Below are 14975 nucleotides of genomic sequence, written 5' to 3' on the forward strand. Positions count from 1 at the left end.
TTCTAAATAGCAAGAAATGACTTATGATGCAACTGGCAGCTTTGGAAAAAAGCAAGCTCCCCACTAAAGAGGTATTCAAGCGAGGCTCTTTGGCCGTCAGACAAGAATGGTGCGAGGGAGCTCCCAGGACTGAGAGGTTGGAAGGGATGATCTCCGAAGGTCCTTTTAGCATTAACGGTCTCTGTCTTCTCCCCAGCAACTTTTCTTATGCCTTTCTCCCCATCATCTTACCAGGAAACTTCAGAAGACCCTGCCACTGAATCAGAGACATGGACTAAAGAAACCAAAGGTCTATGCCAACCCTGAGGTCTGAGAATCCCAGGAATGTCCCTTTAGAATATCTGCCCTATTGACCACTTCTTCCCAATCCCTTTCCACCTGGGGACCCTTGAGGGACTCCAGAGCTAAGGGACAGGGTGAGCCTACAAGACTATACAAGGTAGCTGGAGGGAGGCGGGGGTTCCTGCTTATCTCCCTTTTCTCCCCAGCAACTTAGTCCCAACTCCAAGATGGCTCCAAAGTTCAAGGACAGGAATTCCTGGCCATTAAAGAAAGCAAGCAGTAGCAAATGGCTTCATGTACTCTGTGCCATGTCTTATTAAATTGGGGGCTTGGTTCCTTCTGAACAATCTATAGAGGGGAAGAAGTAGGAGTGATCTCAACTACTGCTTTCTGTCTCAGTTCCTTGCTTCTCTCCATATCCCTGCACAATAATTTTCAATGAATGTGAAGATGGTACTTAATTCTCTACTACCCCAGATACCCTTAAGCTTCTCTTCTTCAAGTTCAATGTCCCTTTCCCTAATTTGAGGACTACACCACAAACACACACACACATAGACAAATACATTCCCTTTAACCTCTCTTAATGGAAGCTGGTCCCTATTTCCCTGATATAACAAGCAAACGACTGGAGGGAACTGCAGGGACTCTGATCTAAGAGATTTTGGTTTAGAGAGAAGATAGCCAAGAGCCATGGACCTTGAGTGGCATCATCCACTTCAGTCTCCTCCATCCTTGCTCTGGGCAGAGAACTGAGGTCAGCCTTGAAGCCTGAGATCACTGTCAATTACTTCACCAAATAGAGAGAAAAACTGAGAAGTTCCCTAAATTGTGGGGCTAATTCAAGCCTTAGGGAGGAAGCTCCATTCACCATCTCTTAAAGAGGTTTCAGGAAAAGGGATGCCACAAACTTGTTAGTAATGTAGCATCTCAACTTTCAATGGTAAGGAAGTTCTTGCTGCCTCATTTCAAGCTCTCCTGCTGTCTCTCTACCCACTGCCTGATACCTGAACAGTCATCCTTCAGAGCCCTAAAGACAGTGTCTTAAAAGAACTAGAGTGTGCAGCACTCCCATCAGCAGGTCCTGAGAGCCATGGGTGAGCATGTAATGCAGCAGGCCCCTCTCCAAAAGCATGCATCTTGTCAAGGAAACAGGAAGCATGGCCTCTGTCCCATGGCCCTGGGGAAGGAGCATCATCTGTTTTACTTGCCTTTCCATACTCCTCAGAGGACAGGGGTTCTCTTCTAAACTGCCCAAGTGTGCTGGGTGACTCTGACCAAGTTCTCTGAGCCTCAATGTCCCACCCGGGATAGGAGGAGGACCCTGAGGTCCTGGGCAGTCTTTTAGTGGGGGGAAGTCTCCTTCCTCAGGGTCCATCCAGGACCCCATCCCAGCATGCCCAGCCTCCCGTGCTCCAGTACCTGGAGTGGATGCCATCCACAAACGGCCCCCCTCGACCCTTCAGCTGGTCCACCTCTTGGCGCAGCTTCTCAATCTCTTCAGACAGGCGGCCCTGTGCCAGGCAGACCCGAGATGGGGGTGGGGGCCAGGGAGGGGCAGAAAGGGGAGAGTGGGAGTCAGAGAGGGACAGAGAGGACAGCAGAGTTGGAGAGGAGCAGAAGAATGCACTGCAAAGTCCAAAGCCAGGGGCCCCAAGCCAGACCCACAGATGACACCAAAGAGAAAGAGGTCCAACTCGACAGTGAGCAGAAGGGTCGGCGGAGGGCAGGCAGAGTGTCGGGCCAAGAGAGGAGTCAGTCCAGAGTCTAGGGACTCTACTGTAATAGCCTGCTGACCTCTTGCCACCAACCATAGGCGAGGAAATGAGCTTGGTAGCAGAGGGACCCATCGTGCCCTCTCCAGACCTCATGGTCATTGCTGAGGCAGAGACAGTGGCTAATCCTTCAAGAACCACCCATGCTTCCAGACCCCCAAATCCTTCTATTGAACCGCTCACTGGGACCCTGACTCGCTGCTGCTCACCAACGCCACCCTATGACCTATGCTTATGCGTCAGTTTCTTCTTTACATGTGGGTCGTGCCATATCTACTGTGGAGGGCTACAGTGAAGATTAATGAAATAATGTCTGTACACGGGCTAAGACAGCGGCCAACACAGTGCCAAGTATCAGAGCAGCTGAATGAAAAGCAGGCATTTTCTCTCCTCACGGCAATCCCGACCCTCCCAGCCTGGGCGGGGTTGGCCGGCGGCGGGGTACCTTGTGGTGGTGCTGCTCCTCAATCTGCCGCTGGGAGCTCTCCAACTCCTGGATCAACGTGTTCTGGGGGAGAACAGCTGGGAGTCAAGGACCCCGTCCCCACCGGCTTCCCCGACTCGGGCTCAGGTTGGGACCTTCCTCTCCCGGCTCTCCCACCCCCACCTCTCCTGGCCCTCCCCGCCACGGCCCGGTCTCTCTCCCCCCCTCTCCAGGCTCGCTCCTCCCTCCTCCAGGCTCGCTCGGGCTCTCCGCAGTCAAGGTGTGAGCCGCGCCCTGCTCACAGCTCCCATCCCAGCCCCTCCCCTCCAGGCCGGCCAGGCCCCACCCACACCTCGCCTGGCCCCGCCCCTCCCCGGGCCCGCCCCCAAGAAGCCCCGCCCCTAGCCAACCACCCTGGGCACCTTCTCCTCCAGGGCTGCCATGCGCTCCTTGAGGTGGAGCTGCAGGCGCTCGTTTGACTCGCTAAGCAGCCGGTCCACGGTGTCCGACAGCCGCTTGTTGTGGTCCTCGTTCATCTTCTCCCGTTGGCGCACCTGCACAGCCAGCCGGCCTTGCACTAGGCCACCCACTCCCTCAGGGTTTCGACCCCATTCACCTATCCCCTTCCCCTCCCCATGAAGCCCCTGTCAACAGCCTCCCTACCACCTCCTCCCCGACCTGCTGGCCTACTCCCTCCCCTCTCTGGCTCTGTCCCCCGCCAGGCCCCACCCCGTTACTACAGCAGACCCATCCCCCTTCTCCAGCTACCACCATTCCTCCGTGGCCCTGCCACAGACCATGCTGGGAGCGCGCCCTGGGGGTGCCCTCACCCTTGCCAGCTCCTGGTTCTTCTCCTCCAGCTGCCCCTCCAGCTGCCGCAGGTGCTCCTCAATGCTGCCATGCCGTTCCTCAGCCTGGGTGCAGTGAGGGTCAGCAGAGCCTGTCAGTCTCTCTGTGCCTCATGTTCAGGCTCGAATCCCATGCACCTTGGTGCCCACTGGTCTTGGGGATCAGAACCTCAAGCACCAACGAAGCCCAGCCCCCACCTATCAGAACTGCCATCACCATTGCCTTCCTTCCCACCCCACCCCGCACTGCTAGGTTTCCCCCCACCCCCTTCCAGCTCAGGGTTAGCCTTAAAACATGGCAGAGCTGGTGCTCAAGAGACCATAACCATCGCCCCCCATTCCAGAAAAAACTCCACTTGAAAACAGGAACTACCATAAATTTCCTCTGTGCCTCTAGATAGATGAAACTGCACTTAAGAGCGTGGACTGAAGCCAGACTGCTTAGGTTCAAATCCTGGCTTCCTCTCATCAGCTGGGTGACCTTAGGCAAGTGACTGAACCTCAATGTGCCTTCATTTCCTCAACTATAAAATGCGAATAGTAAGAGCACCTATGCCCATTGGATCACTGCAAGGACTAAATGGGATAATACTTGAAAAGAACTGAGAACGCAATATGCATCAGCTAATGTTATCCATGGCTACATGGTTATTAAAGTAGCCCAGGGAGAATGCTGTTCCTTTTCTTTCATGCATCTCCATTGTCTCTTCTGATGAGCTATTCCAGGATAGCACACATCTTACAATCAGGAATGCTTCCTTAAAACCCTCCTGCTATGACTCACTTGAACATATTAATCATCAGCCCATCCCTTCTTGTCAGTTTTTGGGAAACATCAAAGCTGACTTCTCAGCATCCCACACATAACATCCTCTGTTGTAATTTAAACCCAGTCCTTCATTCCTAGAGGCTGGAAAGCACTTGGAGACCATCCTCATAGTGATAAGGACACTGAGGCTCAATGAGGGAGGGGTGAATGTTTCAAGGTCATACTTGGTCATGGGTCTCCTGAGAAATGGCCAGGTGGCAGATTCTACCCCCAAAGCACCCAAGCTGCCACTCTGGCCAGCCCCTCTCCTGCAGAGGCCCAAGGGCCTGGTGCGGACTAAATACTGGCTTCCTTCTACCCCCAGGTTGGGGGGGGTAGCTACAGTGATCCACGTGAAGCCCTCCTGAAAGCCTCCAATCTGCTGCGAGCACTCTTAAATCCTCTTGATTAACCCACCTCATGTCCATGTCCATGCATTTACCAGAGCCTTTCACGTTTTCAGCCTAAATACCTCCATAAAGTTAACTACCCATTAGGTAAAAGTATACTCCTTTTTATTCATTCTAAAGCTGCAGCCTTCAAGCACCCAGGGGTGGTACCTGGATATGCTGCGATTTGATAAAGAAGAACCTGTTCAGCCTAAACTCCCACCCCCACCCTCTTCAGGGAAGTAAAGACTTTGATCCTCTCTCCTCTCAGATTTCATCTGTCCAGAGATGAAAGCCCTAATCTTTCCACTCCAGACCTAAACGAAAAGAATTCTAAGCGCAATGATATAAATGATAATAGAAATACTCTGCACCAGCATAGCCTCTTCTTCTCAAAGTACTCTCATTCCCCTTCTTATGTTTTCATCACAGTCCTGTGGGGTGATGAGGGAGGGATTACTCTTTGTAATGGACACAAGGTAGTGTGTTTCCTGGCAACTTGCAGTAGGAAGTGGTTTCCTGTCTCTCAGCCCAACATGGCTTCTACCCTCTCTGCTCACTGCCTGATTCCACAAGGGCCCAGGAAGCAAGGGACATGGGCAGGTCACCAAGCCCCTGGCCCACTTGCCTTGGTGAGGGCTGCAATTCTCTGGGCCAGCTCAGCCTCCACCTCCGGCAGCGTCTCTGCCTTGCGCATCGTCTGCTGCAGCTTCTGCTCTGCCACCTCCAGCAGTTCCTGTAGGTGTCGGGCCTTTTCCTCACACTGGGAAAGTGGGGGCGAGGAAGTGGTTCAGGAAGAAGCATTAAAGCCGCCTCCACCGCCACCTTGCCCCAGCCTCAGCCTGCAGAGAGCAGGTGACAGATCAGGAACAGCAAGGGACAACCTTGGTTCTTGGCTGCCTGAGATGCCTGACTCACCCAGGATGTTGCTTCCCCTTTCCTAAGGTGACTCGCAGGACCCCAGGAGCTCCTGGGTCACCAGGGAAGGTTATGGCACAATCATCGAGGCCTGCAGAGTCAAATACAATGCACACCCCCAACCCATCTGGAGGAGTCACCTGGCGGTGTAGAGACTCCTTGTTGGCCAGCTCATTCTCCAGTTTGTCGTTGAGGTCATGGATGGATGTGGCCTCACGCTGAGCAGCCAGGTAGCGCTTCTCCAGGGTGGTGATTCGCTCCTCCATGTCCTCCTTCTGGGCCACAGCCTGGGTGGGAGAGGTGGGGATGAAAGGGAAAGTCACCAGCCTTTGCTTGCCCCTATTCTGTCTGCACCTCCCCACCACCACTTGGCTGGCTGTATCCTCTCCATATCCTCCTGTCTGCTTCTGACCTTGTGCCATCCCTCCCACCACCACTACATTGGGCCCTGCCAAGTGTACACTCTTGCATTCCCCATTCCCTGCCTTGCCTTCCCACCACACCCAGAGCATCCAAGCAGTTGTCCTCCTGAGTACCAAACACTCTGCACCCAGCAAAATGAGGTCACTGAGAGCCGGACCCTCACTCACCTCCCGGAGGTCCCGCTGATGCTTGCCACTCAGCTCCTCTGACTTGATGAGGTCCCGGCGGGCCGTGCCCAGGTCCTCCTCAAGTTCGGTCACAGTTGCTGTCAGGCTGACCAGTCGCTCCCGTGCCTGGCTCAACTCAAAGTTCTGCTTCTCCAGGAGCTCCTGCAGCTCCTCAACCCGGCCTGCATCCTCCTCCAGGGACAGTGAGCCACTCGTCATCCACCAGAACAGGGCATCCCACTCCCCTACACAACTCCCTTCCCTACCCCACCCCAGCGAGATGGGGGAGACACAGCACTCCCAGGGCAGGTCACAGCTTTGCTCTATAGCAGAGCACACCTCCAGGTTCACCTTCCTTGCTTTTGCCCCCATGCTTATCCCCCCAGCTCACTCCAGGCAGTGGCCACACACTCTTGCTCTCCCGTCTATCTCTTGAGAAACAATAGTCTCTGCAATCTCAGTCTTTTGTAACCCAGAAAGAGGCATGATTAAGGGGAATGAAGAGAGCAGGAATCTTGCCTAAAGCTGACACACAAGGTAAATGGTACCCACTGTTCAACTCAAGTTGACAAGCATTGTTATGTGCCTAGCAGTGTGTTGGGCACAAAAATAAAAAATTTATAGGTTTTTTTGAAGATGGGGTGGAGAAGAGAAGGAAAGAGAAGTGGGAATATTGGAGAAGGTCCCAAATTTAATTCAATCAGTTACTCTACTGAACTAAGGCAGGGCAGGGCCCCCCACCTCCTCCTATCTTGGGGAGTACAGGCCCCTTGCTACATAGCTGCTCCCTGACCTACCTTCCACAGGCGTTTCGGTCCCAGCTCCACAGCCCCCTCCTCCTCTGCCACTCCATCCCGAACCCCTGCCCCCTGCTGCAGGGCAGACACCTGTAGAACACATTCCCCAAGGCAATGGATCAAAGTGAAGAGAAACTCCTATATGTTCCAGACCCTTCTGAGACCCTTTACGTGCATCCAGACAGAGGTACCCAACCTAGCCTTGGCTAGCAGCCTCCAGCCAAGATAGACTTAGGGAGAAATTGGAGGAGGGACAGAGTGTGGCTAAGGAGTAAGCCAGCATGGCTCTCAGGCACAGCAGCCTACAGATGCAAAGTGGAAAAGGCAGCTCACCTGCTGATGGGCACCTGCCAGCTGCTCCTCCAAGGTGGTTACTCGCTCCAGTGCTGCTCGGAGCCGCTCTCGCACCTGTCCAAGATAAGGGGAGAGAGAGGAAGAAAGGGGGACCCCGCTGGGCTTGGGCTGGAGGGGCCTGGGCTTGGTCTACCACATTGGGCCTGAGGCAAAGAGAAGCACATGCCAAGAGGCAAATTTCTGGGAGAGAACCTCACAGGAGGACCTTGAAATGAGGCCATTGGGAGGTGGGAGACAGTTGCAAAGCTAGAAGGCAGTTTTCCCTAAACACAGGTTGTGGAAGTCTCCGAGAAGGGACACACGGAGGCTGCAGGGAAGCCTGGCTGGGTGGGGGGTGGGCCGGGCCTGGGCCAGGCTGGTAGCCTGGGCTACCTTCTCATCCAGGGCCTTGTGGTGCTCAAACAGCGACTTGAGGGCCTTCAGCACCTCCACCTCGCTGGAGACCCCCGACGGGGACTGGGCCTGACGCTTCACCACAGTCATCCGCAGCGACCGCTCGTGCCGGGACACCAGGCACTCCAGATGTTCCAGAAGCAGCTGGCAGGGAGGGAGGGCTGTGAGCATGCGCCCAGGGGCTGTGCACAGGGCCCGCGGATCACCCAGCCACGCCATTGTGAAAATGGTAAAATACTTCCATACTAGTTGGCAAATAGCCACTGCTCCAATTGAATGCCCACCCCAACCCAGCTGCCCTGGCCTCTCCTCCAGGACACCGGATATTGATCTTCCCACCACCCAGCAACTACAGGTGAAAAGCCTAGCACTAGTGGTTAAATAACTTGAATATGCCCCTGGAGGTAAGGCAGCAAGGGGTGAGGATGGGGCTGGGACCACGCCTGGCCCTAGCCGTGCCTGTGCCCTTGGTCAAGACGTTCACATCACACACACACACACACACAGCCCCACACACACATACACCCCACATGGCATCTCCACTTACCCTGGTGTTGTTCCGTTCTGCTTTCAGCTCTGATATTTCTTCCTCCCGCTCCAGAAGCTGCTCCCGACACATGCTCAGCTCCCGGGTTAGGGTGGCAAATTCCTGAAAATCCCCAAAGCCTCTTAGTGCTTGGGGATTCACCCCTGAGGAGTGATGTGTATGCCTAAGTCAGGGGTGGGGTCCTCTCCCCATCCCGTGCTCCCACCACCTGCCCCCAGAGCAATCCCTACCCACCCATTCTACAGGGCAGGAAGCCTGGGCCAGCACGTGCTTCCCCAGAGGGCCCACATCACCTGGTCCTCTGTTCCTAACAAGGATATGAGGGAACCGGAACGGGGTTGGACACAAGAGTGAGAAAGTCATAGAGTCTGCTCTGTAGCCCCTGGCAGCTCCCGATGTGACCTGATTAAACCCTCCTCCCAATTTATATTGCAGTTTCCCCAGCAATTCAATAAATTTCCCTTTAGATGCTGATGGAGGGAAGTTCTGCTTCTGGTTTGGCATAGTAAGGTCCAAACAGAAATCAATGGTTATTATAGAGAGAAGAGAGGAGGGCTGGGAAGATAACCTCTGGGTGAGTGACCCAGGACACTCTCTTCCACCAGCTTCACAGTGTTTGCAAGCTGCTGGTCACCAGTGAAGTAAGCGTTAGTCAGTCATGGGTTGAGGGGCCCATCTACATGGGAGCAAGAGAGTGTGCAGACTTCCCCAATCAGCCACATGGCTCCATCGGGCAGGGGCTGCATGCGGCACCTGAGGCCAAGGCACCTGCCCTGGCTCTCCTCGATACCCTCCCACAAAGCAGCCCTTCAAGGGGGACCCAGCCCACACTGTCAGGCCCAGACACCCTCAGAGACCCGACCAGCCCACTCTCCTCCATCAGGGCAAGCATACGGGGCTGAGAGGCCAGCCCCCCGTTCCAAGCCTATCATAACCTATTTATGTAATTAAACATCATCTCATTCTAAAAGGTTTTCAGATGAGTGGCCCAAACACCATGGACACTGAGGACTGACAGTGACAGAACAGAGGCTACGGTCCGTCCTTGGTATACGGTATACCCGCCCTCATATACCAAGGATTCATGACTCCAGGAAGAATTCCCAAAGCAGTCCCTTCTTATGGCTCCAAGTCAGGCAAAAGAGGGCTAGAAGGGTTCTGGGAAGGGAACAAGGGGCCCGAGGGATGCCGGAGCCTGAGAAGCCACTGACCTCGGACCCTGTTCTTGATGACTGCCTTTCTACCAAGGTCATGGCCGAAGGTGGTCAAGCACCCACACCCGGGAAGCCGAGGCCTGGGCCCAATGCCACTTTGCCCATCGGCTTACACACACACACACACACATACACACGCTTGTACCCAGACAGGGCTCGACAGCACACCCGCAGTCCCACGCCATGACACCGCCATGACCAGTGCTCTCTCCTGCCCGGCCTCGGGCTCAGTGGCCGGCCTAGTCTCCCCACCCCGGGACGCCCCCCACCTCCATCCACGCTAACCCACCTGACGCACTGCTGCCAGAATAATCTCCCAAACAGACTTGCAACAGAAGTACGAAATTAAAGACAAACTTCTTATCCTGTCTTTTCAAACTTCAGGGTTCCTTTCCATACACCCTACAACCATGCAGGCAGCCAGGGTCACTTGCTGTCCCCAACCACCAGCAGGCCTGCCTAGCAGCACACCTTCCTTCAAGGGGCTCCCTCCCCCCAGGGAGGCCTGACTCTTGGGCAGCACCTGATGAAATCACTAAGCCCATCTCAAAGGCAACGGTCTCCTTGGGACCTTCCCAGTGGCTGGGAGCACTGGCTTGGGAGTCCATCATTCAAACATTTGTGAGCGCCTGCTGTTCCCCGTCCTGTGAAGGCCATGAGCCCCGCCCTCGCGAAGCTTCCAGCAAGGGCAGGCGACTGCAGGCCCGGGATCGAATTTCAGCTCTGCCCACCCCTCCTGAGCTGTGCGACCTTGGGCCAGTGACTTAACCTTCTGAACCTCAGTTCTCTAATCTGTAAAACAGAGATAATGGTCCTAGCTCAAGAATTGCTGTGAGGATTAAAGGAGCCAGTGTATAGAAAGCACTTAACATCAAAGGCAGCTATTTTTAGCACTGGCCTTGTGTTTGGCAACCCTTTGGGGCCTCTCTTATCTTCCTCCACATTTTCTTCTAGTCCCCTGGGTTCTTGTTCATCTCCTTTCTAGTCTGTGCACTCCCAGGGGATGGGAACTGGCTTGTTCAGGGCCTTGTGCACAGGGAGGTAGGAGGGACCCACCTACCCACCCTGATCCTTTACCAGGGACCCTCGTTCTTATTGTTAAAGCACCACAAGGCTCTGCTCCCATCACTCCCAAGCCCTGCATAGGAAATGCACACGTCCGGGCTCTTCTCCTGCCATGGGAAAGGGCCCAGAACTGAGTCTCGAGCTGCCTCCCCCACCCCCAGCAGCCCCCTGCTACCCTGCCCACAGGCTCAGGGTGGGCCACACAGTACGTCCAGGGCCTGGTTTTCAATACCATTGCTCTCCTGGGAAGTAGGAGGTGGAAAGAGCAGGGCGTTCACTGTGCTCACTGTGGCCGCAGATAGACAAACGCTGCTTCTCCCTGGGCCTGGCTACCAGGACGAGTCCATTCCTTCTTTGATGGCCAGCAGGTAGAAACAAGGCCCAGGAGCCCTTCTCTGTCCCTGCTCCCTTCTCTGTCCTCAGAGCATGCTTCTCGCCTAGAATCCTAGAATCTCCACCAAATGCGTCATGCAGGCAGCACAGAGCCCCCGGGGCCAGCATGGTAGAGTGGAAAGTACGGTGGAGTGGTGAGACACGTCGCGGCGGCTGGAGGCACAGAGCCGGGGTTCCACTCCTCTTCTCCACCCTCTAACTGAGTGGTCAGGGCCGATTCTTAATCTCTCTAAGCTTTAATTTCATCATTTGTAAAATAGAGACGATGGTGATAATAATATCCTTTTTGTAGCTGTTGTGAGAATTTAGTGAGGTAATCCATGCAAAGTGCTTAGGACATAGGAACTAGGCAATAAATGTGGCCGTTCTATTGCTAGTGGTAGTGTTCGTGAACAGTATGAGACAGTCCATCAAGATACCTGGCTTCTAGACTCAGCTCTGCCTAGAATCTGCTATGTGACATCTCTTGTTTTTTCATCTGTGCAATAAGGGAGCTGGACTAGAGATGGCTAAAGCTTCTCCCATCTCCGCTTTCTATGACTGCTCAGCCCCCAACTCCAAGAAGAGGATACTGTTAAGGAGAAGCCAGGGCTGAGGTTTCTTTCCAGTCTAGGATGCCACCTGCTGGCCACCAGGGCTCACTGCAGCTCACTGCAGCTGGCAACTACGGGTGGGTTTTCTTCCCACATGAATGTCCATCTCTCCAGGTGAAGCCAATTCCAGTCTGAGGAGCTTGGGAGTGACAGGGAAAGGGCTTATGTAGGGAGATGAAAGAGAGTAAATGCTCCTTGGATTCCAATTGTCGGTATGCAAATTGTGCAGATTAGCTGAGGGCCCAGAGGAAGCTGGACTCTGCCAGGGCTGGGAGAGGAGAGAGATGGTGCAGAGCATGAGGTCTTACCTGGGGGAGGGCAGAGTTAAGGTGGCGCTGGAGCTGGTCCCGCTCGTGCAGGGCATCCTGGAGCCGGCTCTGCGTGGCCGCCAAAGTCTCCTGACTCTCCCGCAGGGACTCCAGCAACTTCTCCCGCTCATCCAGCATGTTCACCATCAGCTGCTCAAAGTTGGCGTCGGCATCGGCGCCATGGGGGGGCCCCAGGGTGTCCCCCTCATTGATTGTGGGCATCACCTCACACATGTTTGGGGGTGGGTGGGGCCTTCTCAGCGTCGGGGGACAGGGGAGGGGCTCGCAGAGTTGGCACCTCCAGCGGGACCCAGTGCCTGGGTCTCAGAGCGGGTAGTGCCAGGCGAGTGGGCAGGTGGGCTGGGGTTCTCCCATGGCATCAGTTGCTCGTGCTTTGAAAGAGGCCTGGTGCCCGGAGGGCCCCTGTAGAATGGAGCCAAAAGGCCTGGTTTTGCCTCTCAGGGCTGGGGCTGGGTGCCCTGAGTCCCCAGACAAGTGGGCAGCAGCCGAGTGTGGCCATGACAGGCAGGAATGCCAGGGCTAAAAAGAATGCCCTTCTCTCAGACTGCACGCCAGAGCCTGACAGAGTCCCGGCTGGGTCCAGCGACACCCATCATTTCTGGAGGGCAGTGCGTCAAGTCTGAGTAGGTCTGTGGGAGAAGAGACTGCCGTGAGGACCAGCCTAGTGGACAAAGGATCCAGGGGAGGCCGGGTGCAGCGGGGGCGGGAGGACTAGGGACCTGGCACAGAGCGGGGAGGGAGGGCGGTGTTGGCGCATGCCCCTTCTCCAGGCTTACTCACTCAGAGGGCGCCTTCCTTAGTTCTCCCAAGGAACACACATGCCTACTGCTGCCGGCAGCCCCTGCTCCTCCCGCTTCATCCCTTCCCACCCCCACCCCCAACCCCCCGCAGCTGTCAGAAATGCAGCCACAGTGTTTCCCCCACCCACGTGGCTCCCTGGCCAAATATAGAAATGATTCAGTCAGCGCAAGGGGAGCAGCCGGTAGGCTGCCCAGAGTCCTCCTGAGACCTGGTGGTGGGAGGGTGGGAGACTGAGGAAATAGTCTGGCTCCTCGCCCACAGCCATCTCCCCACTCATTCTGAGGCAAGTGCAGAAAGGGTTGAAGGATCCCTGGCAGGTGTGACTCCCACACAGGCTGCACTCTGCCCTGAATGCTGGGTACAACATGGCTCCTTGGAGAGGCACAGGCTGGGCACTGGGGCAGGCAGGGGGCCCTGACCTGCCACGGTGCCCATAACTCAGGGCGCAGGCTCTGGCTCAAATCATTCCCCATTTCTGAAATCTGCCAAGGAGTAGGGCACTCGGGCATGGCAGACAGCAGGCTTCCATTCTGAATTCGTCATCTGCCACCTCTGGCTTGGAGCAAGGACTGGACAATGGAAAGGATCCCAGGGTTGATGTAGGGTGGGGGTGCTATTCTCCTAGGGTAGGGTTGAGGTGGGGGCTACCTGCTCATGGCTGGGAGTCTGTTCCCTCCCAGTAATGACCCACTGCTGGCACTGCCAGAAGTCACCAGCGAGGGTGGTTAGCATGAACACAGCCTAGACCCAGTGATGCCCTGAGCCCGGCACAGGGAAGTCCAGTGGTCAGAGCAAAGGAAGGTGTGACGAGGAAGACAGCATCAGGCTGGGCATCTTTGCCAACCTCCCTGCCCTCTGTTGAAAGGTCACACAACCTTCTTCGATTTTCAGAGAGCACTGTCTTCAGAGCTCCTGTGACATAAGAGATGAGACGTGAAGCACCCAGCATAGCGATGGGCACATGGGAGACGCTCCATCAATGGCACTTTCCGTCCTTCCCACCCCTCCCCAATGCAAAAGACATGGGGGCACCTGCCCCTCAGGGGTGGGAATAACAGGCAGGCCAAGAGGGTCAGGGGGGACAAGAGGCATCGGGACTCTGTCAGTGTGAGGTCAGACATGGACTGTCCCCTGGTCTGGGGCAGGACTGAAGCCCACAGGGGAAACCAGAGAAAGACCAAGTCTCTTCCTCTTGAACCCACCTATCCCCTCATCCCAACACCCTCTGCCATGGTGTTGGTGACCCGGTGGGAGGTGGCAGGGGGGACATGGAGAGTAACAGGAAGGCTGGGGAGAAGCGTGGGGCTTGGATCAGTTGAAAGTTAGAGCCATGGGTTGAGAACTCTGGGAGCTCAAACCCACAACCGTCCCCAGGGGGGCCCCAGCAGTTCCAGCAGCTGTGCAGGCAGGTGTGCACACACGCATGCACACACATGCACAGATTCACACATATGCACACACATGCACACACACTTCAGCAGACATAGGAACATGGGGACTGAGGACACAAACACAGGTGGCCACGTCCAAACTCCCAGATTCAAAAAGGGGCCACAAACTCTGGTCAAGGGGATCCTTTCCCCAAGCTGTATAGCCACAGAGAAGGGCAAGGTCCCAAGAGGTGACAAAGGTGAAAAGGAGCATCCCGACCTACACCCTACCTCCTCAACATGGCGGCTGCCAGGGCAGCCCCACGCTCACCTCCCTGCCCCCCAGAGCGCCTGGCACACAGGAGAAGGGCTGCTAACCCAGGCTTGCGGGAGCTGCCATCTCCCTGGATGCTAATAACAGCGATTCCTCTGATCCTCCCACACACTATGCTCAGGCCGAGAGGTTTTCACCTCCCATTACAGTGGAAAGCCCCCAGGGCTCCACCATACCTCTCCAAGCTCATCAACAGCCAGGTCTACATCCTTTCCCTATCCACTCCCTCACCTCAACCTCCCACCCACACCAAGAAGAAAAGGCCAGGCTGGGGAAAGGGTGGAGACTGTCCTCTGGAGAAGAGGATGCTCAGGAGCTCACGGTCCTGGGAGCAACCTCAGACAGGCAGAACCTCAGACAGTCCACAGAGAAGTGTACAGGACGGAGCCCGGAGCTGGGACTTCAGAGACCCAGTTGCAGTGCTGCCACTGACCGGCTGGGTGACCTTGGGCTTGTCACCACCTACTCAAGCCTCTGCTGCTGCCTCTGTAAGATGGAACCCACGACTCTTGCTTTGCCCACCTTAGAGAGATAACATGGTGGATGAGCAGAGCTTTGGAAAGTAGAAAGCACCCTACAATTACAGAGGAGTACGAAGTACTCAGAGTGTTGGGCAAAGGCAGGGCTGTGGGTGGAGTTTTTTAAGTTCTTCTAGGCAGGGCAAACGGGCTGTCAGGCTGCCCACTGTGAGGTGCTGGCTACTTGACACAACTTGGCCTCCCCAAGTCCTCCTGGTCATTCTGGCAGCAGG

At 55.5% G+C, this 14975-nt stretch overlaps 1 protein-coding gene across 5 annotated transcripts in view; it reads right to left on the reverse strand.

Annotated features, from left to right (window-relative positions):
* The window catches only part of PPFIA4 (PTPRF interacting protein alpha 4), a 49272-nt gene that overhangs the window by 26010 nt on the left and 8287 nt on the right, over positions 1–14975 (reverse strand). For all 5 annotated transcript variants that reach the window (XR_005215121.1, XR_005215122.1, XR_005215120.1 and 2 more), the window contains exons 2-13: positions 11699–12348; positions 8126–8227; positions 7558–7722; positions 7165–7239; positions 6832–6921; positions 6035–6226; positions 5585–5731; positions 5155–5289; positions 3312–3395; positions 2904–3035; positions 2503–2565; positions 1705–1796 (exon numbers count right to left, since the gene is read on the reverse strand). Coding sequence is in view for 2 of the 5 variants with exons in the window: in XM_037825018.1 (XP_037680946.1) it covers positions 1705–1796; positions 2503–2565; positions 2904–3035; positions 3312–3395; positions 5155–5289; positions 5585–5731; positions 6035–6226; positions 6832–6921; positions 7165–7239; positions 7558–7722; positions 8126–8227; positions 11699–11932 (1511 nt within the window). In the remaining 3 variants the exon portion in view is untranslated. The remainder of the gene's footprint in view (positions 1–1704; positions 1797–2502; positions 2566–2903; positions 3036–3311; positions 3396–5154; positions 5290–5584; positions 5732–6034; positions 6227–6831; positions 6922–7164; positions 7240–7557; positions 7723–8125; positions 8228–11698; positions 12349–14975) is intronic.

Source organism: Choloepus didactylus, chromosome 2 (genome assembly GCF_015220235.1).
Source record: "Choloepus didactylus isolate mChoDid1 chromosome 2, mChoDid1.pri, whole genome shotgun sequence".
Lineage (NCBI taxonomy): Eukaryota > Metazoa > Chordata > Mammalia > Pilosa > Megalonychidae > Choloepus > Choloepus didactylus.